The 24,939-nt window shown below is 36.5% G+C and overlaps 1 protein-coding gene across 7 annotated transcripts in view; it reads right to left on the reverse strand.

The window, feature by feature from the left end:
• TTBK2 (tau tubulin kinase 2) overlaps positions 1-24,939 on the reverse strand; it is a 139,202-nt gene that overhangs the window by 81,606 nt on the left and 32,657 nt on the right. Inside the window, exons 1-4 of one of the 7 annotated variants that reach the window (XM_082388722.1) lie at positions 22,557-22,576; positions 9,702-9,803; positions 7,971-8,053; positions 7,324-7,435 (exon numbers count right to left, since the gene is read on the reverse strand). Coding sequence is in view for 2 of the 7 variants with exons in the window: in XM_082388720.1 (XP_082244846.1) it covers positions 9,702-9,803; positions 22,557-22,704 (250 nt within the window). In the remaining 5 variants the exon portion in view is untranslated. Of the gene's footprint in view, positions 1-3,344; positions 3,520-7,323; positions 7,436-7,970; positions 8,054-9,701; positions 9,804-22,556; positions 22,705-24,939 lie in introns of those variants that run through there. The other 6 variants (XM_082388723.1, XM_082388724.1, XM_082388726.1 and 3 more) reach the window with 6 other exon arrangements.

A 24,939-nucleotide genomic window follows, 5' to 3' on the forward strand; every position in this document is an offset into this window, starting at 1 on the left:
AAGGCTGGGCATTAATTGCTCTAAGCCAATCAGAATAGTCTAGAAATTGAGATCACTTTGATGATGGAAAGAAAACTAGATATTCAAGACTTAAGATAATCAATGCATGATATTACTCTAACAAGTATAATTGTTTCAGGGATGTTCTAATCAGAGCAAAACTCAATACCTTCATATAATTATGAGAAGCGATGTTATATTTAAAGAGAAAGAATATAGCCCCCTTTCAGTTGCTATGGGCAATCGTCTCTCAACTGTGAAAGAAACCAACATGAAGATAAAGTTCACAATATGGAAAAGATAATCGCAGGAAAAAAGAGCATCGAATGGATAGCCACATACAAAAGAATGAAAAGTAGACCCTATCTTATACCATATACAAAAATCAACTATCAAACATCAACAATCAACAATCCATCAAAATGGATTAAGGACTTGACCATAAGACCTGAAACCATAAAACTCATGGAAGAAAACACAAGGGGTAAGTTCCTTGACATCAGCCTTGGCAATGATTTTCTTGGACTTGACAACAAGGTCAAAGATGACAAATGCAAAAATAAACAAGTGGGATTACAGTAAATCAAAAAGTTTCTGCACAGCAAAGGAAACCATCAAAATATAACTAAAGCATATCCCACCTCTGAATCTTTCAGCTTGGTGTGGAGGAAAAGTGCATGTGCTCAAGACTGCTTGAGTTAAATATCAGCTTTTTCACTTGCTAGTTTGTTACTTAACCTCTACAAGCCACATGAAGAGTAAGATAGCACTTACCTCAAAGAGTTACTGCACAAGTGAAATCAGAAGTGTGTCTAATCCTCAATATACTGCCTGGTACATAATAAATGTTCAATATATGCTCCCTATTACTATCATTAAAGCTTAGTGATTATGAGCACTAATTTTGGAAGGAGACAGATATAAGTTCAAATCTTGGCTCTACTGACCAGGCTCACCTAGCATGTGCCTCTCTTTGGCACCATCCATTCTGTCAAATCTGACTGTACTTCAGTGGACCAGGCCAAACATGTCCCATAATGTCACTGCCCACACCCTATTCATAGGATATCTCCCCCAAATAACTGTTTTTATCATTTGCCTGCTCAAGAGACCATAAACAATAATGCCTGAAGAAATAAGATTAAAATGGTGAGCCTGGAATTCAAGATTCATTCTACATTACTTATCAAACCTCATTTCCTTCAGTTTAACAAGAATTATACACTCTGAAGTCTGTTTCTTTTTTATTGTCCCTCACAAATGTTCTACCTTATTTTTTGCTCACATTTATTTCCCTCAACCTTGCCTCCTCAAATCAAATACAGCTCTTAAAACCTAAATATCCCTGTAGGAGGTAATATTAACGAATTAATACTCAGGATTAGATTTTCAGATATTTAGCAAGTTAGTCACCTAGCCAGGCACTGAGGGGGAAAAAATAAACAAGACAATTAAAATAAGAGTTTCCTAGAGACAAATAAGAGCAGCAGAATCTGGTGCACAGATGGAACTAGAGAAAGAAGAGAAGTCAGCAAGGCAGCACTGACCACTAGGAATCATAGGTTGTTGACCACAAGAAAACACAGGATGGAAATATATCAACAAACCAATTTTAACTTTCTGCTTATGTGTCTCCTCTTAGAAATCTGCTAAAAGACAAAAGGAATCCTGAACATACAAACCAGATCTTTACCAACCACTCAAAATATCACCACTAAGGCTTTTTCTTAAATCTTCTAGCTCTTGACCACTCTAACCCTACAGGGAATGCTTGTGGACTATCAGCAAGCTCTGTACAAAAGAGAAATAATCAGTGATATCTCCACCCAAAAAAGACAGTAAGAAGTAGACTTAATTTAGATAGACAGATAATATCTAAAGATATTATAGGCAAAGTAGGACCTTGCTAGTTAAACACAGGTTTTAACTGTGATATAAGAAAGGATTTCTATTCATCTAAGGCTCTTTTTTTCCTCAAAGGAAGAGGTATGCTATATGCTTAACTAAATACACATAACCTAAAGAATCTTTTTGTTCTTACAATTTCAGATGATCATCTACTACTCTTGCTTTCAATTCAAGAGCTTAAAACTATGGCAGGTAGTGGTTTGGTGGTCGACATCCCAGTGTTAAATATTAATAAGAGTAAAACGTCATGCAAAAGGCAAGTAATTTTACATAACTTGCTGCTAGAGGAAAGTAAATCAATCAAAATGGGCATCAATTAGTTTTCTTTTTAAATAAAAGAAGCCATTTAGTAATAAAGTGAAAACCTGAACTAAAAGTATCCCTAACCCACTAAATGGGGATGTTCTGGAATTCAAAGAACAAATTACAAGTCAATTACAAATTAGCAAATAAGGGGATTCTGCAAAGCTGGACAATTAGACTGCTAAAGATACAACAAAATTAGCTTCCTTATCCATCTGTCATTTACTCCTCATATTTCCCCACTCCTCACCAAAAACAAACAAACCATATCTACCCTAATAATAACTCATGAAATATCCACACCAACGGGAGATAGAAAAGTATAAGGCTAGGTCCCTTCCTCAAAGAATTTACAATCTTGTTAGAAGCAATAAATGTATTACAAGACCAATATAGGCATACAAGATCAAATTATAGCTTATAAAAATGAAGAATAAGCATTACAGAGAAAGCAAGAGATTAGATTAGAATACATCATAGAGCCTGGAGCTTGATTGAGTTAACTTGACAGTGATACCAAAAGAAGGAAGGGTGTCTTCTAAGCCAAGTCCCTAGGAAAAATAATTCAGCCAAGGAGTCTAAGGAATAAAGGCTCCTATCAGCATTCATAAGGATGCCCATCTAACAATCCTTTAGGTTCTAAGTAGCTCACCAGGAGCTAAAGGCAGAAGAAAGTTTCCAAACTCTTCAGTCTAGATAACCAACACAGGGAATTTCATCATTTAAACAAGACTATCCTATCACAATGGCCAATTTAAAACTAGCAGGCTTTTATGATTAGAATGAAAAAAAAAGAGCATGATTTCCTCACCCTATCTATTTTTAAAATGTACTAAACTATTACAAAAATATGTTTAAAAAAAGAGAGAAAAGATAAAGAATTAGGAGACCACTACAAGAGGCCCAATATCTGCATAACAGGTAGGTGTTCCAGAAGAGAAGATAGATAAAATAAACGGGTGGAAACCACCAACAAAATAATTCAAGAAAATTTCCCAAGAAAAACTTTAAGATTGCAAGTTTCAATAAAGGACACAGCCTGGCTTACTAAATGAAAATACACAAATGGCACAACACTGGAGAAAAAGAAAAAAACAAGTTGCCAAAGTAACAAGAATCACAATGGGAATTACCTTTCTCAACCACTACAGTGAGTCTGAAGACAAATTTCTGAAGCAAAATTATTTTCAATCCAGAATTCTATATCCAGCCAGTGTTTTTTAACATCAGGGTAGATATGCAAGAGAGGTCTCAAAAATATATCTCCCATGCACCCTTTACTCAGGAAGTTAGTAGAGGGGTGCTTCACTAAAATAAGAATAAACGAAAAAGAGAAAGGGATTCAACAAGGCATACAATATAAGAGAGAAGCAAGGGGAGTCCCCAGGAAGACACTGCAGGGTGATCCAAGGACAATAGCTGTGAATATAGAAAATAACCAGGCCTAACTGGAGCAGACTAGGAGGTTCCTGAAGTGATTTCCTTAAGAAGAAGAAATTAAGAATTGTTGTGTTTATCAGTAATTCATTCTTTTTTATTACAGAATAGTATTCCATTGTATGGATATATCACAGTTGATTTAGCCATTCACTCTTTGAAGGACATATTTTTGGTAATTAAGAATAAAGCTAATATAAATATTTATGTATATGTTTCTGTATGAATGTAAATTTTCATTTCTTTAGGTTAAATGCCTATGAGTGGGACTGCTGGGTCACAGAGTGAATCCATATTGAACATATGGTAAGTATATGTTTAATTGTTTTCCAGAGGAGCTGTATCGATTTGCATCCCCTCCAGCGAGGTATGAGGGTTCCAGTTGCTCTATGTCCTTGTCAGCACTTGGTATTGTCAAAAGTTTTATACTATTTTAATAGATGTGCAGCAGGAATTCACCATGACTTTAATTTGCATTCCCCTAATGGCTAGTTATGTTAAACATCTTTTGCTGAGCTGATTTTCCACTCTATATCCTCTCTGCCAAAGCCCATTAAAGATTTTTAATTAGATTGTTTTCTTACTGTTGAGTTTTCAGAGTTTTTACATATTCTGAATATAAGTCCTTTGCAGGTATGTGATTTGCAAATATTTTCTCCCAGTCTATAATCTGTCTTTTCATTCTCTTAACAGTGTCTTTCGCAAGCAAAGCTTTTAATTTGATTCAGTCCAATTCATCAGTTCTTTCTTTTATCAATCATGATTTTGGTATCATGTGAAAGAACTTCTTGCTTACACCAGCTCACAAAGATTTTCTATGTTTGCTTCTGAAAGCTGTATAGCTTTATATTTCACATTTAGATGTGGTACATTTTATTTTTTTTATTTATTTATTTTTGAGATATAATAGCTGACATTTATTTAGTGCTCAGGACATGTAAACATCTCATTTAATCCTCATGGTGGTTCTGAGGTTGTTAAGACAATATCAAATTCCAGTTCAAAATTCCAGTTCAGAAGCAATAATCAGGACAAATATTGTATTATTATCAGAGACAATTTCAAATGAAAATATAACTTTCACAGATGAATATGCATCAAATAGTACTGAATCAAAATATAAAGTAAAAATTATAAGTACAAGAAGAAATGAGAGGGCTTCCCTGGTGGCACAGTGGTTAAGAATCTGCCTGCCAATGCAGGGGTGACGAGTTCGAGCCCTGGTCTGGGAAGATGATGTGAAGTACATTTTAAGTTTATTTTTGTATAATGTGTGTGGTTTAGGTCAAGGTTCACTATTTTTGTATTTGGATGTCCAATTGTTCCAACACCACTTATCAAAAGTGCTATTCTTTTTCCACTTGCAACTTTGGCCATATTTGTGTGAGTCTATTTCTAGAATCTATTCTATTTAATTGATCTATATGTCTATCCCTTTGCCAATATCACAGTCTTGATTGTGGTAGCTTTGTACTAAGTTTTAAAATCATGTAGTTTGATTTTTCCAACATTTTTCTTTTTCAAAATTGTTTTGGTTATTTTAGGTCCTTTGCCTTTCTATACAAATTCTAAAATTGGTTTCTCTATAACTACAAACAGTGCTGCTGGGATTCTTGCTGCTGTTGTTGTTGTTATTGCTTTAAATCTATAAATCAACTTGAGGAGAATCAACACCTTAACTATAGTGAATCTTCCAATTCATGAATACATGTCTCTCCATTTATTTAAATTTTCTTACTTTTTTTTTAAATCAGGGTTTTACAGTTTTCAGCATAGAGATCTCATACATATTTTGCTACATTTATACCTAATTCTTTCACTTTGGGGGAGCTACTATAAATGGATATTTTTAAAATTCAGTTTTCAATTGTTTATTGCTAGTATACAGAAATATGATTACTTTTTGTGGGCTGACCTTGAACCACTTGCTAAACTCATTTATTGTAGGAATTTTTTTGTGGATTCCTTGGGACTTTCTACATATACAATCATGCCATCTGCAGAGACAGTTTTATTTCTTCCTTTCCAATCAGTATGCCATTATTTCTTCAAATATTTTTGCCACACCACAACCATTCTCTTCACATTCTGGGTCTCTGATGACACAAATGTTAGATCTTATGATAGTCTCAAGGTTTCTGAAGCTGCTTATTTATTTATTTTTAACTTTTTTTCTCTATTCTTCAAATTGGATTTTTATTTATCTATTTTTAAGTTCACTGACCTATTCATCTGTTATATCCTCTCTGCTACCGAGCCCATCCAGTGAGGTTTTTTTTTTTAATTTAATTAATTAATTTATTTATTTTTGGCTGTGTTGGGTCTTAGTTTCTGTGCGAGGGCTTTCTCCAGTTGCAGCAAGCGGGGGCCACTCTTCATCGCGGTGCGCGGGCCTCTCACTATCGTGGACTCTCTTGTTGCGGAGCACAGGCTCCAGACGTGCAGGTTCAGTAATTGTGGCTCACGGGCCTAGTTGCTCTGCGGCATGTGGGATCTTCCCAGACCAGGGCTCAAACCCATGTCCCCTGCATGGGCAGGCAGATTCTCAACCACTGTGCCACCAGGGAAGCCCCATCCAGTGAGTTTTTCACTTCCATTACTGTACTTCTCTGTTCTAAAATTTCCATTTAGTTCTTCTTTATATCTTCTATTTCTTTGCTGAGACTTTCTATCTTCCCACTCATTCCTGGAATATGGTCATAATAGCTGATTTTAAAAGTCTTTTTGAGATAATTTTAACATCTGTGATCCTGGCACTGGCATCTGTTTTCTGTCTTTTCCCATGTGAGTTCAGATTTCACTGGTTCTTCTTAAGCTGAGTAATTCAAGATTGTATTCTGGACATTTTGAATATTATCTTATGAGAATCTGAGTCTTATTTAAGTTCCACCAAGAATGTTGGTGTTTTTGTTTTAGCCAGTAATTGACCCAGTTGGGTTCACACTTCAAGTCTGACCATCCTTCTGCAGGCTGCATTTCCAATTTCAGTTCAGTTTGCAAAGCCTTTGTAGTCATACTGAATGTGTTCCATAATCGTCCCACGCAGTGTCCAGTTTGGGGCTTGGGGGTGGTCTATCCCATAATTCAGTCCTCAATGTTTTTGTATGCTGTTTAGGATCACACCCATGCACGCACAGCTTGGAAGTCGGCTCAGAAGTCCGTGAGCAACTTTAAGTGATCAGTTTCCCAAGCTCCTCATTCTCCTGCAATCTTTTGGTTTCCTGGGGCTTCCCTTTTTCAGCCTTCCAGCTGAAAGCTGGGGCTTCATTAACCCCACTCTGCCATGTACTTCCTGTAACTGTGCCCACATCAGGGCCAAGCAACAGAAGAGCAGAGGGAGAAGAAAAGCAATGGGATTTGGAAGGTTCCCTTCCCTCTGAGATTTAGGCTCCTGCCTGCCCCATTGATGCCACTGCAGCTACTGCCCAGGATTGCTTGAGGCCTTGGGGGCAAGAGAATGAAGAAAAGGGGGGAAAAAAAAAGAAAAAAGAGAAGATGTGGGATTGCCACATTTTCTCTGAATATTAGGAGACCCCTTTCCTGCTCCTTGAGTCAGAACTAGAGGGCTTCTCGTGGTGCTTTTTCTGTCCGTGTTAATAATGTTCACGTCCAAGTTTCAGGATACATTAAGTTCAGGCTGGGGCATACTGGAAGAAAAAAAAATGGTAAACTCACCGCCGGTTCAGTAGTACTTTGAATTCTGGTCTTCTTCCCCAATCTGCCTCCTACTATTTATTTTTCAGAGTCCTCAAATAGCCACTCCAAGCATTCTGTCCAGGTTTTATAGCTGCATTCAGTGGGAGAGACAGGGTGAAGTGTGCTTACTCCATCTTATCTGGAACCAGAACCTGGACTACTGCTTTTCATAACAAATTTTGTAGAACTGATTGACTAAACTATTTGTTAAATTTGGTTATAAGAAATTAAAATTTAAAAATAAATAAATCCTGTAATAACCTTATTGAGGAAAAGGGAACAAGCAAGCTAATAGGATCACATTTTTTTAAGCATATATATGTTTGGAAATTAAATGCTTAGGAAAAAAGTAAAGTTCTTAATTGTACTGTGCTTTACTTCTTTAAATCTTATTCTACCTGTGGATTTTTATAAATAACTGAGACTAAGTACTTATCCAAAGTATGAGACAGAGGAAGCCAATTGCAGACGAGAAGCTATAAACTGTTTAAGAAATTGAAAAAAAGTTCAGGATGACCAACACTCTGAGTGTAAGCACAACAGTTTCAAGAAATGAGGCTAGAGAAGCAGGCAGGCATCAGTTCAAGGTTTTGTATGCCATGTTAATCTAAGGTGGGTGGATTTACCTGAGTAAAGGAAGGCCCTGAAGTGTTTTAGCAATGGTCAGGGGGTGACATGATCCGATTGGTATTTTTGAAGGATCACTCCTCTGCAGAACATAAAGGGGCATAGAAAATGAGTCTTACTGTCTGAATCTAAAGGGTCACATCAAGTTGCAGGACAGTATATACTAGTATGATTCCACACGTGGTTGGGGGTTATGGGTAGGGAGGGAGATTTTATACACACACATACACACAGGCACACACATAATATTATTATACACATCTTATATAATCACATGATTATATATCCAAATATGTCCATAAATCATAAGATTATATGAATTTATATCTGATTATGATTCTATATAATTATATATATATATATGTATGTATATATGTGGATAAATAGATTAAAATGTGTATTGAATGTTTCTGGAAAAAAACACAAGAAACCAGAGAGAGTGGTTAGAGAAGGAGAGTGAAGGGCTAAGAGAAAAAATCTTTTACTTTTCATATTATTCTTCTGTTTGATTTTTAAATTCTTTTACCATGAACATTTCCACTCTTAAAAAGGGTTGTAAAAAAAATGGAAGATCTTATGCATAAATTAGATATGAGACAGATATAAGATATTAAAGCAGGATATGTATGAATGAGCCTAGCATTCAGTAACACTGTTTCTAGCATATAGTAAGCACTCAAACATTGTTATAGATCTTCCCACAAATAAGATATTACCAACCATTTATAAAGTAATTTCACAACACAAAACAGCTTTCTAATTACATTACACTATACTATACTGCACTAATTTACCAGGTATTTTCAAGCATTCAGAAATTTGAGGAAAGATAAAGAGTAAGAATGGATTTTAAAGATATTTATTATTATCATTTAATTACATTTTTACTGTAAAAGAAATGCTTGCATATTTTTCTCAATTTCTTAAGCACTGAAGGATATACAGGGAAACAGCAAAAGAGCCTTTCCTGCCCTGGCCCCTCTAATTCCAATAGCCAAATATAACCATTCCAAATGGCCTCTTGAGTTCTATACAATTCCAGACTTTCTTTGTGCATATAAAGCACATATAAATATATATACTTATATACATTATATTCTCTTTCAAGGAAATAAACCTCTGCTCCTTAAAATAATCTAGACCTATTCTATTATGTTGGCCAAAAAGTTCGTTCGGCTGCATGAGCTTATGGAAAAACAAACAAAATTTTTGGCCAACCCGATATTTCTTACATGTCATTTTTCTAAACCCAAATAGAGTAATGAATAGACAAATCCCTAAACTGGCAGATAAAGTTAAATCTTCCAAGTCGGGAAATGCTAAAATGGACATACTAACAGATAAAGTTCTCAATGATCGCCTAACACCCTTTGATAGAAAAGATCAACCTTAACCAGGGCAAGCAAAAGTTAGTTTAAGGGGAAAAAATGCACAGGCTGAAATGAACAAAAGGATAGATGATAGGTTTTTAAAAGGTTAAAATATATAATGAGGGGTAAGGGTTTATCCCAAACCTTTAGGTCCCAGAGTCTGACTATTATGCTCTTCCATAAAAGGAGTCATCAGAGATCTTCTAACACACGCTTCGATTAAACAGAAACTTAACGAGGGCAAGCAAATTTGGAATAACTTTCATGGACATTCTATACTGAACAGACCAGAGGTCTAATCCAGAATTTACATATTTCTTATATTCTTATGACTGGGGAAAGAAAGTCGTAACATATTACAGCAGTAGCTGGAGACGTCAAGCAGGGAAGGCAGAAGAGGTGCAGTTGATCTTCTGTAATAGTTATCCTTCATCTCAACTTTCGGCTTGTGCTCTGCAGTTTCTAAGGCAAAAATAAAATCCAGGACCAATATTTCAGGGTTTAAAAAAAAAAGTCTCCAGAAGTCAGAATAAAAATCACAATCTCTTTATGGGCTGTTAGGAAAAAGGTAGTTTTTCCCTGCATTTATATGGGACAAGAAAAATTAATTCCTAACTATTTCAACTGAGAATAATAAAATTATTTGGTTATCAAACAGTGGCATTTACTCTCTTATTTCTTACTATTAATAGGATCTTCACTTGCTTTTAGAGGATGTATAGGAGAAAAACTTTTAAATAATTCAACAAGCTTTTAATTACTTTTTCACCCAAGATAATGAATAAAGAGAAAAACCTCAGTTTTACTCAAGTTGGTACTTTGAAAGAACACAAGAGATAAGATGATGTTGATCATTTACAACATGAAGTAAGAGCTAAAATGGGACAGAAAGGCTGGGCAAGGTTCTAGTCACTCATTGATTTAAGTAGTGATTTTTAAGTACAAAAAACTTCATTAGATTGAACACATTATGGAGGGAAGACACATAAGAATTACTGAAAACCTGATCTACAGAATATTTTTAAAGAAAAACTATTTTTAAGCTTAGGTATATATTTATATTTCAATTGGAAGCAAGTAAACAAAATATAAACTTTTAAAGATCCTAGGAAGACTTCCTTTGATGAAAAGATATAAGGATAAATTTTAGTCATAATATTCTGAATTCCCAAAACATTACACCACCTATATGCAAAGGTTAAAAAAAACTTCCAAACCAAACAGAAATCATTTTCTGGAACACCCAAGTGACTGGCTTTTGTAACAATGAAGAATTGAACATCTATATAATATGGTTTTGAGAATCTAACCCATAGTCATCCAAAGGTGACTTTATCAACTAGTATTTATAACACTCTTTAACAAATTATTCCGGAATCTTAACAATTCTCTTTCTTACCAAAAAAATATTTTATTAACAAAACAGAAGAGGTAATGTTATCCTATTCTGCACATCTCCATTTACAAATGTATCAACAAATACAAAGCCACTGTCTACTATCATTTTGCCACTAAGCATAATATGTCAAGTTTAAAAGTACGTAATTCCAGGGCTTCCCTGGTGGTGCAGTGGTTAAGAATCCCCCTGCCAATGCAGGGGACACAGGTTCGAGCCCTGGCCTGGGAAGATCCCACATGCCACGGAGCAACTAAGCCCGTACGCCACAACTACTGAGCCTGCGCTCTAGAACCTGCAAGCCACAACCACTAAAGCCTGTGCACCTAGAGCCTGTGCTCCGCAACAAGAGAACGCACCGCAATGAGAAGCCTGCGCACCGCAATAAAGAGTAGCCCCCACTCACCACAACTAGAGAAAACCCACACGCAGCAACAAAGACCCAACCCAGCCAAAAAATAAATAAATAAATTTTAAAAATTAAAAAATAAAAGTACCTAATTCCTGCCCTTTTAGAGCCTGAAATTTAAAAGAGAACACAAATATGTTTTTAAAAATAAAATAAACAATGTAAACAAATTGAAAAGTGCACATAGAATAAACCAGGCAAAATCTAGTATTTATGAAAACCTATTGAGAGAAATGTGTTGGTCTAATAGCGATTAGTGTCCTAGTCCCCACAACGTGATCTCAATTGTTTCCCAATACAAGGAAGTAGGGACCTTGGAGAAAAAGGGTTTCTGAATCCAACTCCGGTGAAGGGAAAGTTCAACAGAAGCCTGAAACATGTACTGAGCCAGAAAGCTAGAATGATATCAAAGAACACTGAAGTTACATCAGAAGGACAAGCAGCCAATTTAAAAGGGCTTCCACTCGCGAAAAAAAGTGAAAATTTTAGTCTGAGAAGAATAATGAATTCAGTGGGTTGAAATAAAATATATAAAAATACATGATCTCATAGGGATATGCAAAACGAAAAACAGACCAGAGGGCAGACAGCAGAAGCAAGAAGAACTACAATCCTGCAGCCTGTGGAACAAAAACCACATTCACAGAAAGACAAACAAGATGAAAAGGCAGAGGGCTATGCACCAGATGAAAGAACAAGATAAAACCCCAGAAAAACAACTAAATGAAATGGAGACAGGCAATCTTCCAGAAAGAGAATTCAGAATAATGATGGTGAAGATGATCCAGGACCTTGGAAAAAGAATGGAGGCAAAGATCGAGAAGATGCAAGAAATGTTTAACAAAGACCTAGAAGAATTAAAGAACAAACACCTGAAGAATTAAAGAACAAACACCTAGAAGACTTAAAGAACAAAGAAACAGAGATGAACAATACAATAACTGAAATGAAAAATACACTAGACGGAATCAATAGCAGAATAACTGAGGCAGAAGGACAGATAAGTGACCTGGAAGACAGAATGGTGGAATTCACTGCCATGGAACACAATAAAGAAAAAAGAATGAAAAGAAATGAAGAGAGCCTAAGAGACTTCTGGGACAACATTAAATGCAACAACATTTGCATTAGAGGGGTGCCAGAAGGAGAAGAGAGAGAGAAAGGACCAGAGAAAATATTTGAAGAGATTATAGTCAAAAACTTCCCTAACATGGGAAAGGAAATAGCCACCCAAGTCCAGGAAGCGCAGAGAGTCCCATACAGGATAAACCCAATGAGAAACATGCCGAGACACATAGTAATCAAATTGGCAAAAATTAAAGACAAAGAAAAATTATTGAAAGCAGCAAGGGAAAAATGACAAATAACATACAAGGGAACTCCCATAAGGTTAACAGCTGATTTCTCAGCAGAAACTCTACAGGCCAGAAGGGAGTGGCATGATATACTTAATGTGATGAAAGGGAAGAACCTACAACCAAGATTACTCTACCCGGCAAGGATCTCATTCACATTCGATGGAGAAATCAAAAGCTTTACAGACAAGCAAAAGCTAAGAGAATTCAGCACCACCAAACCAGCTCTACAACAAATGCTAAAGGAACTTCTCTAAGTGGGAAACACAAGAGAAGAAAAGGACCTACAAAACAAACCCAAAACAATTAAGAAAATGGTCATAGGAACATACATATCGATAATTACCTTAAACGTGAATGGATTAAATGCTCCAACCAAAACACACAGGCTTGCTGAATGGATACAAAAACAAGACCCATATATATGCTGTCTACAAGAGACCCACTTCAGACCCAGGGACACATACAGACTGAAAGTGAGGGGATGGAAAAAGATATTCCATGCAAATGGAAATCAAAAGAAAGCTGCAGTAGCAATACTCATATCAGATAAAACAGACTTTAAAATAAAGAATGTTACAAGAGACAAGGAAGGACACTACATAATGATCAAGGGATCAATCCAAGAAGAAGATATAACAATTATAAATATATATGCACCCAACATAGGAGCACCTCAATACATAAGGCAACTGCTAACAGCTCTGAAAGAGGAAATTGACAGTAACACAATAATAGTGGGGGACTTTATCACCTCACTTACACAATGGACAGATCATCCAAAATGAAAATAAATAAGGAAACAGAACCTTTAAATGACACAATAGACCAGATAAATTTAATCGATATTTATAGGACATTCCATCCAAAAACAGCAGATTACACTTTCTTCTCAAGTGCGCACGGAACATTCTCCAGGATAGATCACATCTTGGGTCACAAATCAAGCCTCAGTAAATTTAAGAAAACTGAAATCATATCAAGCATCTTTTCTGACCACAACGCTATGAGATTAGAAATCAGTTACAGGGGAAAAAACGTAAAAAACACAAACACATGGAGGCTAAATAATACGTTACTAGATAACCAAGAGATCACTGAAGAAATCAAAAAGGAAATTAAAAAATACCTAGAGACAAATGACAATGAAAACACGACGATCCAAAACCTATGGGATGCAGCAAAAGCAGTTCTAACAGGGAAGTTTATAGCTATACAAGCCTACCTCAACAAACAAGAAATATCTCAAATAAAAAATCTAACCTTACACCTAAAGGAACTAGAGAAAGAAGAACAAACAAATCCCAAAGGTAGCAGAAGGAAAGAAATCATAAAGATCAGAGAAGAAATAAATGAAATAGAAACAAAGAAAACAACAGCAAAGATCAATACAACTAAAAGCTGGTTCTTTGAGAAGATAAACAAAATTGATAAGCCATTAGCCAGACTCATCAAGAAAAAGAGGGAGAGGACTCAAATCAATAAAATCAGAAATGAAAAAGGAGAAGTTACAACAGACACCACAGAAATACAAAGCATCCTAAGAGACTACTACAAGCAACTCTATGCCAATAAAATGGACAACCTGGAAGAAATGGACAAATTCTTAGAAAGGTATAACCTTCCAAGACTGAACCAGGAAGAAATAGAAAATATGAACAGACCAATCACAAGTAATGAAATTGAAACTGTGATTAAAAATCTTCCAACAAACAAAAATCCAGGACCAGATGGCTTCACAGGTGAATTCTATCAAACATTCAGAGAAGAGCTAACACCCATCCTTCTCAAACTCTTCCAAAAAACTGCAGAGGAAGGAACACTCCCAAACTCATTCTATGAGGCCACCATCACCCTGATACCGAAAGATATCAGACAAAGATACTCCAAAAAAAAAAATTAGAGAACAATATCACTGATGAATACAGATGCAAAAATCCTCAACAAAATACTAGCAAACAGAATCCAACGACACATTAAAAGGATAATACACCACGATCAAGTGGGATTTATCCCAGGGATGCAAGGATTCTTCAATATACACAAATCAATCAATGTGATACACCATATTAACAAATGGAAGAAGAAAAACCATATGATCAACTCAATAGATGTAGAAAAAGCTTTTGACAAAACTCAACACCCATTTATGATAAAAACTCTCCAGAAAGTGGGCATAGAGGGAACCTACCTCAACATAATAAAGGCCATATATGACAAACCCACAGCAAACAACATTCTCAATGGTGAAAAAGTGAAAGCATTTCCTCTAAGATCAGGAGCAAGACAAGGATGTCCACTCTCACCACTATTATTTAACATAGTTTTGGAAGTCCTAGCCACGGCAATCAGAAAAGAAAAAGAAATAAAAGTAATCCAAATCGGAAAAGAAGAAGTAAAACTGTCACTGTTTGCAGATGACATGATACTATACATAGAGAATCCTAAAGATGCCATCAGAAAACTACTAGAGCTAATTAATGAATTTGGTAAACTTGCAGGATACAAAATTAATGAACAGAAATCTCTTTCATTCCTATACACTAATGATGAAAAATCTGAAAGAGAAATTAAGGAAACAGTCTCATTTACCAATGCAACAAAAAGAATAAAATACCTAGGAATAAACTTACCTAGGGAGACAAAAGACCTGTATGCAGAAAACTGTAAGACACTGATGAAAGAAATTAAAGATGATACCAACAGATGGAGAGATATACCATGTTCTTCGATTGGAAGAATCAATACTGTGAAAATGACTATACTACCCAAAGCAATCTACAGATTCAATGCAATCCCTATCAAATTACCAATGGCATTTTTTACAGAACTAGAACAAAAAAATCTTAAAATTTGTATGGAGACACAAAAGACCCCGAATAGCCAAAGCAGTCTTGAGGGAAAAAAACAGAGCTGGAGGAATCAGACTCCCTGACTTCAGACTAGACTACAAAGCTATAGTAATCAAGACAATATGGTACTAGCACAAAAACAGAAATACAGATCAATGGAACAGGATAGAAACCCCAGAACTAAACCCACGCACCTATGGTCAACTAATCTATGACAAAGGACGCAAGGATATACAATGGAGAAAAGACAGTCTCTTCAATAAGTGGCGCTGGGAAAACTGGACAGCTACATGTAAAAGAATGAAATTAGAACACTTCCTAACACCATACACAAAAATAAACTCAAAATGGATTTGAGACCTAAATGTAAGACCAGACACTATAAAACTCTTAGAGGAAAACATAGGAAGAACACTCTTTAACATAAATCACAGCAAGATCTTTTTTGATCCACCTCCTAGAGTAATGGAAATAAAAACAAAAATAAACAAATAGGACCTAATGAAACTTAAAAGCTTTTGCACAGCAAAGGAAACCATAAACAAGACGAAAAGACAACCCTCAGAATGGGAGAAAATATTTGCAAACGAATCAACGGACAAAGGATTAATATTCAAAATATATAAACAGCTCATGCAGCTCAATATTAAGAAAACAAACAACCCAATCCAAAAATAGGCAGAACACCTAAATAGACATTTCTCTAAAGACATACAGATGGCCAAGAAGCACATGAAAAGCTGCTCAACATCACTAATTTTTAGAGAAATGCAAATCAAAACTACAATGATGTAGTTAGAATGGGCTTCATCAGAAAATCTACAAACAACAAATGCTGGAGAGGGTGAGGAGAAAAGGGAATCGTCTTGCACTGTTGGTGGGAATGTAAATTGATACAGCCACTAAGGAGAACAGTATGGAAGTTCCTTAAGAAACTAAAAAGAGAATTACCATATGACCCGGCAATCCACTACTGGGCATATACCCAGAGAAAACCATAATTCAAAAAGACACATGCGGGGACTTCCCTGGTGGTGCAGTGCTTAAGAATCCACCTGCAAATGCAGGGGACACAGGTTCGCGCCCTGGTCCGGGAAGATCCCATATGCCGCGGAGCAACTAAGTCCGTGCGCCACAAGTATGGAGCCTGCGCTCTAGAGCCCGTGTGCCACAAGTACGGAGCCTGCACTCTAGAGCCCGCGAGCCACAATTACTGAGCCCGCGTGCCACAACTATTGAAGCCCACCCGCCTAGAGCCCATGCAACAAGAGAAGCCACCGCAGTGAGAAGACCACACACCGCAACGAAGAGTAGCCCCCACTCGGCCCAACTAGAGAAAGCCTGTGCACAGCAATGAAGACCCAATGCAGCCAAAAATAAAAAGAAGTTAAAAAAAAAAAAAAAAGACACATGTACCCCAATGTTCATTTCAGCACTATTTACAATAGCCAGGTCATGGAAGCAACCTAAATGCCCATCTACAGATGAATAGATAAAGAAGATGTGGTACATATATACAATGGAATATTACTCAGCCATAAAAAGGAACGAAATTGGGTCATTTGTAGAGACATGGATGCATCTAGAGACTGTCATACAGAGTGAAGTAAGTCAGAAAGAGAAAAACAAATATCGTATATTAACGCATATATGTGGAACCTAGAAAATGGTACAGATGAACCGGTTTGCAGAGCAGAAATTGAGACACAGAAGTAGAGAAAAACACGTATGACAAGGGGGAAAGCGGCGGGGGGGGGGATGGTGTGATGAATTGGGAGATTGGGATTGACATGTATACACTGATGTGTATAAAATGGATGACTAATAAGAACCTGCTGTATAAAAAAATAAATTAAATTAAATTAAAAAAAAAAGAAAAGCAGTTCACTATTCACAAAAGGGCACAACTTGTTATTCTAAAAATTGGTAAATAAAAAGGAAAAAATTCAAGCCTTTATCCTACCCTTCTTGTAGTAACTATTATTTCAGGGGAAACAAACAGCTAGTGAAATAAAGTTCTACTCTGTAGAATAATTCCAATTCAGAAATTTGGAAGGAATAAGAGAATTAGAAAAAATCACCATTTTGCAACCCCTGTAGAAACAATGGATCAAGACAATGTAGTCGGGACTTTCCTGGTGGCACAGTGGTTAAGAATCCACCTGCCAAAGCAGAGGACACAGGTTCGATCCCTGGTCCAGGAAGATCCCACATGCCACGGAGCAACTAAGCCCATGAGCCACAACTACTGAGCCTGAGCTCTAAAGCCTGCGAGCCACAACCACTGAAGCCCGCACACCTAGAGCCCATGCTCCACAACAAGAGAAGCCACTGCAATGAGAAGCCCGCACACAGCAACAAAGAGTAGCCCCCGCTCTCCGCAACTAGAGAAAGCCCGCACGCAGCAATGAAGACCCAACGCAGCCAAAAATAAATAAATAAATAAATTTATTAAAAAAAAACACAAAACACAATGTACTCTTGCCAAAAACAGCAACAACAACAACATGAATTTCATCAAGCCTCTGGGTTTAACTACAAGTTCACAGGAAATGTGAAGGATAGAGGAACACGTTAAACAACACTGCAAGGATGCGATCAATGAAATCCAGAATGTAGACTATTCTATCAAACTAAGAACTTCATTTCTCAAGAAATAAATGGCACGGCCAAAATTTAAAAGAAAAAAAAAGTAGGGGAGGGGGAACTCTTACATATTAAGAGAGACTTAAGAGAGATGTCAACCAAATGCAATGTCCCTACCATGTGACGTGAATCTTGATTTGAACAACTCAATGGTAAAAGGATATTTTTGAGATAGCGGGAGAAATTAAACACTGGCTGGTAGATTTTATATGGTACTGAGAAATAACTTAATTTTCTTAGGTGTTTTAGACTATAGTGTTTATGTTATTAATAAAGGAGTCCCCTAATGTAAATTATGGACTTTAGTTAATAATAATGTATCAATACTGGTTCACCAATTGTAACAAATATACTACACTAATGCAAGATGTTATTAATAGAGGAAACTATAGATGGGGACTCTGCATTTTCTGCTCATTTTTTCTGTAAACCTAAACCAGTTCCAAAAAGTAAAGTCTTAATTAAAAAAAAGACACACTGGAACATGGGCTTCCTCTCCAATGAGATTCTCCAATCCATTCTTAAAAGTGGTCACCTGAAGAGTTTCCATAGTGTTATTTTTTCACTTTCTCAATAATGCAGATTTTCCCAAATTTTCCTAATGTTTAACATAAGCTACTTCTCATATCATTCTTTTTTTTTTTTCTTGGTAGGGAATAAGTGACTAAGACTTTCTATGTTCCAATAGATATAATTTAATGGATTCACAAAATCATCAATCATCAACAAAGCTCTTACAGGCAAAGTAATGTCTGTCAATTTTTGATATATTTCCAAACACCCCTGCCCCAACCTCAACCCAAGAGATTTCTTAACTGGCCTGTAATTCATAACTCTGAAATAAAGAATATTTTCATTAAAAAATAAAAAGGGAGACCTTATCTATTAGATAAAGATACATACTGAAGTATTTACAGATGATATGATGCCTAGGATTTCTTTTGAAATACTTCAGCAAGCTGGGAAAAAATGTAGGACATAGAGGCAACAAGCCTGGCCAAACAATGATACTTACCGAAGCTGAGTAACGTGTACATGAATGTTCATTATACAATTCTATGTTTGTGTATATTTAAGATTTTTCATAATAAAAAATTAGGGGAAAAAAACAAATTTAAGATTTGCCTGTCTCACTGCAGTATTCTAGACATGTATCAAATTTTGTTAAGATTGGAAAGGAAATCTATCTTTTTAAAAAGTATTGATGGTAGGTACTGCAGAATTACTAGTGATCAGATTTGGAATCACAGGACAAAAGGGCTTTTTTTCCCTCTTATACCAGCACTGTAAATAAAACTTATTAAACTGAAAAAAAAAATAGAGTGGTGCGGTGAGATAAAGTTCAAGAGACCATAAAAATGGAGAAGTAAAGATAGGTAGAATGTCACTATAAAATATTTATTAAGATGGGAGAGAAGAGAGAAAAAAGAATCTAACAGAGTAGGGAGGCAATAACACTTTGCACAGTGTCAAAGCAAATAAATTGAAAACAAAGGTTTGAAGATAGTATAGTCATAAATTGAGAGAAGAAACACAAATAAATGGTTATATAGAGATGTAGCTCTGAACAATGATATTAATAAAAGGAAAAGCTTAATAAGTTTTACAGTTCTATTTAATAAGGAAACTTCAGAGAATAACTGAGTATAGAAGTACTACCTAAGAGGCCTATAGACAAGTGGTCTAGTTGAGCAGTGACTAAAACATTCAGACTCATTTGTAAAACCCAAGTACAATTCAGGAGTTTAGCTTGATTCAATAGAGAATTGTAGGATATACATCCAGAATATTTCAGACAGCTTTGAAAAGATAGTTATCTGCTATAGTAGCGTGGGGAAGGTCATTCAGAAGGAAAGATGAGGTAAAATGCTAAGGCCTTTGCACTTTAGGGCCAATGAGAAAGGAACATACTACTATGAGAGTTATGCACGAGCCGAGGAAATCTAGGATTGTTAAGTACAGGAAAGACTGGGAGAAAACTGAGAACTGAAGGAATCCAGGAAAAGACATTATGAGAATTTTGAATAGGGGGATTGATTTTTAAAAGAAATAAAACTTAGGGTTCAGGCTAAATTCATCATAAAAAAACAAAGAAAAGAAACAAATCCTATACTAGTTATCAAAAACTGATCATCAACTTTAAACCAACCAATCCTATAAAGGGCTAGCCTCTGGTTATATACCTTTTCCTTGCACATTTAGCCTTTTAATTGGGGTCACTGAGTAAGAAAATGATTATGCCAACAGGCAGGCAGGAGCCAGCAGCTCAGCCCCATAAAAATGTTCTCAAAGGGTACAGATTCCAAAACACCTTCAACAAAAAGAAATTGTGAGGCGTAAGTATGCAGAAGGCATAGTCAGAAAGCCAAGAAAAGAAAGTCAAGGGCTGTCCATTGAAATACAGACCAAAAGATTAAAAATCTATTTATTTTGGAAAGTGAAGGGTCCTGAGGAATAGGATGTCACGTGGTTATAAGCAAGAAAGAAACACATTTTAGGTAATAGTACGAAAGATAAAATAAGAAGGAAAGGAGACTCAACATCCAAGGATCTCTATTTCACCCATTTAAAGGTATTAAGCTGTTCTTCAAGCTTTATCACATACAATGCTAAGTAAACCATGGCCAAAATAGGCAGGAGAACTTACTGAAAGGGCTACAAAGCTGTATCCTGCCTCATCTGGAAGCATCTCCTCAGGACCAAGTAGGAGAAAGACAGGTGAAGCAGCACCGTCCGAGCCAAGCTGATGTTGACATACCCTTTATGGACTTGGCTGAAAGTAAAACAGATCTCTTGGGATCCGTGCAAACCACGAAGAGGTAGTTCCAGCTGCACCTGTTTGTGGCCGCTATGTCACTGAGCTGGAAACAGCTCGAAAGAAATAGGGAAAAAGCAGAAAAGGTGAGAAAAAGAGAACACCATCCTCTTCTCTATTCTTTCTTCTCCAGTCATCCATTTTTTCTAGTAGTGACGATGGGTGCTGATCTATCCACTGTCTTCCTGATTTCCCATGTTTTAGGAAAGCTAAGTTTAGGCTAAAAGTAACTATTAAACAGAGCTATAATTTTATTAGCATCATGCTCTAATGAAATGAGCCAACTAGTAGAGAAACTCGGACAATGAGAAAGCTTAAGGCAAAGAGCAATGATTAAAAGAATAGATGTTGCCAGATGGGCTTCCCTGGTGGCGCAGTGGTTGAGAGTCTGCCTGCTAATGCAGGGGACACGGGTTCGAGCCCTGGTCTGGGAAGATCCCACATGCCGCGGAGCAACTAGGCCCGTGAGCCACAACTACTGAGCCTGCGCGTCTGGAGCCTGTGCTCCGCAACAAGAGAGGCCGCGATGGTGAGAGGCCCGCGCACCGCGATGAAGAGTGGCCCCCGCTCGCTGCAACTAGAGAAAGCCCATGCACAGAAACGAAGACCCAACACAGCCAAAAATAAATAAACAAATAAATAATAAAATCAATTAAAAAAAAAAAAAAAAAGAATAGATGTTGCCAGAATACATAATACACATTTCATTAACTTAACAGAAACTAATTTACTAGAATTCCAAACATCATCACATCAGTGATTCACAAAGACAGCACAATCACCCTAGAGACTACACAGCCATGAATTTGAGAGTCCTAAGCTACACAGCATTTTTTTTTTTAGTAAAAGGCGAAAGATTTATTCAATCTGAAGAGAAACCAGAGTATACACAGCATTTTGTCCTTCCTATTTCTACCAACTACAGTTATTTCTACCAATTATAGCAACTTCCTTTGCCCTCTATGTTAGTACTAAGTTCCTTTAGATGTTAATGAATGTCCCATAGCAATATCAAACCTTCTAGAGCTTAACAAGATCATTTAATGTGCTAATCACCCCTATTTAATTTTGATTCAGATAAAACAGTTAAATATCAGTAATACCAGATTATGTCATAAACTGAAAATACAAAGATGAATCAAACTAGCCATGTATTCAGGGGTTTTAATCACTTGATTGATGTCAGAAAAAAAGTTATTTATGCTCGTGGTAAAACAATAGGGATCCAAGTCGTAAAATGGACCTCAAAAATGATGACAGGGCCATAAAGAGTTATTCGATGAAACTGAAGCTAATGAAATCAACATATAACAAATACTATTATTTTTAATCCATCCTTCAGTGTGATTTGAAGGCAGCTTCCTTAATGAGATTAAAGCATGTTTAATGTCCAAAAACATAAGTAGAAACAACTCAGAGGTGTTCACGTTTGGCTATTTTTTTAAAAAAGGCAAGTTTTACCATAACAGACATTATGAAAACACTTTCTAAAGCAGAATGTTTCAGGTTATTCACTCTCTCTCATCCTTGCTCACCATGAAAAGGAATTCCCAAAGTCCAATTACTCTAAGCAATCAGTATTTCTACAACTAGTAGTGATAAAATTTCCAAGAGAAAAACGTTCAGCATGTTTAAACCAAGCTGACACCAGAATATTCAATTGATAGTTAGAGAATGTAACTGAGGTTCACAAAGGTAACAATAAATTATAAACTGTCTGGTATATCATACAAGCAGCTTACCTTGTAGTTTTTTCAATACAGCAACCTCCATTTTCAGAACTTGTTTTGGTTGTTGAGCTGATTCCACCTTCAGTGCAACATTTTCCCTGGTAAGCATGTCCAAGGCATCGTAAATTTCTCCAAAGCCCCCACCCCCAATCTTCCTCAACTGCACGGGAAATAAAATAAGAACACACACACACAAAATTACTAGAAGATTCTAATTAGAAACTAATTCATCTCTTGTATTTAGAAAATAATATATAATTTGCCTATCCTTATTTTATGATAAAAGATCTCAATATTGTTAACTAGGCATATGCCAAGAACAAACACCTGGAAATAACATCAAAATCTTTTCTCACGGTTTTGTCCACAAAAAGTACTGAATTTATTTCAGCCACAAACAATTCTAAAATCTGGTCTACAGCCAGCATCAGAAATATCATAAAAGACACAATATCTGAAAGCTTCACTTCCCACAAATACCCCTCAACAACCCTATTTATTCTAATTCTAAGGCAATCATTTGAAGACTTTTTAAATCCATAAAATCTTTCTGCCAACTGAAATCTTATCTGGAACCTGACTGAGACATGTATGTGGGGAGGCTGGAGAAGGGACGGGGGCAGCCAGAGCCCAGCCCTCTCAGCACCATTTACCCTCCTTTCTGAGGCACTGACCAGGCTCCCCGGAACAGGCATAAAGCTCCTGTTCTAAACTATCCCCAGTGCTCGCTACATGTCCATACGCTCAAATGATAGTAAACTCTAACCAAATTAAGTATTTTCATCAGGGAATTCCCTGGCAGTCCAGTGGTTGGGAGCTGGTGCTTTCATTGCTGTGGCCCGGGGTTCAATCACTGGTTGGGGAACTAAGATCCTGCAAGCCACGTGGGACAGCCAAACAAACAAACAAACAAACAAACAAATAAATACTTTCATCAAACACTTCATATTCTCCCTAATAAAATGTGTTAGCTTAACTGGGGAATATTGGGGTCTTTGAGTATTAAAAGCAAGTTCTATGTTAATCAACTATACTCCAATATAAAATAAAAAGTTTAAAAAAATAGTAAAGTAAAATAAAAGCAAGTTCTGAAGAGATAGTGACAACTGGAACTGTAGAGCTGTGAGAAACTGGGGTGGGAGGGGGGAGGTGACATACTTCAACCTAGATACAGCATGACATTAGCCTTCTTCCATTTCCTGAAACTCAGTCTTCTCCTTAGCACGTTATCAAGCAGCTAGGATGTGATATAATGTAGGAAGTCATCACTGGAGGCACCAGGTCCTAAATCTTAACCACCCCAGAGGCCTCACCTCAAGTCCTACTTCTTTCTCCACACAGTCTGTACTGATTTCTGCATCTAGGCTGATTCCTTTATCTCTTCCAAATTTCTATAGGAATTATGTGCTTAATCATTTAATTAACCATTTTACTATAAATACCTCAGGTATCACCTGTATTAATACACCATACAGTGTTTCAACTCATACTGTTTAACTTTCCATTGTCAATGCCCTATCCCCCTACAATGAAACTAATCTTCTTCAAAGAGAGGGCCACTCCTTCTATTTTTTATTTCTCCCATAGCATTTGGCAAAGTGGTAACTATATAATTATTGCTAAATAACTATTTACTGCTTTGTATATATGAGCCACAATCCTTCCTTATTCTGGTTTGGTGATGGGAAGAGATAACACAAGAAACTCTGATACGAGTTTGGGACTAAAAAAAGTTCCAGAACTTAATTTCAGTTAAATAAATTCTCTTTTTTGGGCCCTGACTGGGGCCCAATCATAATAATCTTATGATTATTTATATTTTGTCCATTAAACAAAGACTGTGAAACTCTAAAAACTCATAAACAGTACCAAAGAGACATCTTTCTAATTATGGACTCTGATGCGAGGTGGCTTCATGTTTTTACCTCACAAAGAACTTTACCAAACAACAGAACAAAAATTCTAAGCTGAAATAAATGATTTTGCTCCTTGGTCTATTCCTATAAAATCATTTGAACAATAATAGAGCATGAATTTTTTTTTTAATTGAGCTTAACAAAGCCCTAAGACATTGCCAATGTTTATATGGCAGAGAGACAGAGGTAATTTAGTACAATGATGATATGCAGACTAGGGAAAGAATAGAGGTAAGATTGTGGCAGACTGTATTTTCTAAATATGGCCACAAAATAGTGCCCATCCTTTTTGCTCTTCTGTGACCTCGCCACTCCGCCATCAAGAGGCACAGTCCATTTCCCCACCCTCTTAAACCTGGGTGGATCTTGTGACTACTTTAACCAACCGAACACTCTTAAGAGCCAGCCACCATGTAAAAAGTGTGTCCATCCTGAGAAGCCATAGCCCTGTAGAGAGGTCCTAGAAAATGGGCCACCAG

Source organism: Balaenoptera borealis (genome assembly GCF_965194805.1).
Source record: "Balaenoptera borealis genome assembly, chromosome: 3".
NCBI classification, from domain to species: domain Eukaryota; kingdom Metazoa; phylum Chordata; class Mammalia; order Artiodactyla; family Balaenopteridae; genus Balaenoptera; species Balaenoptera borealis.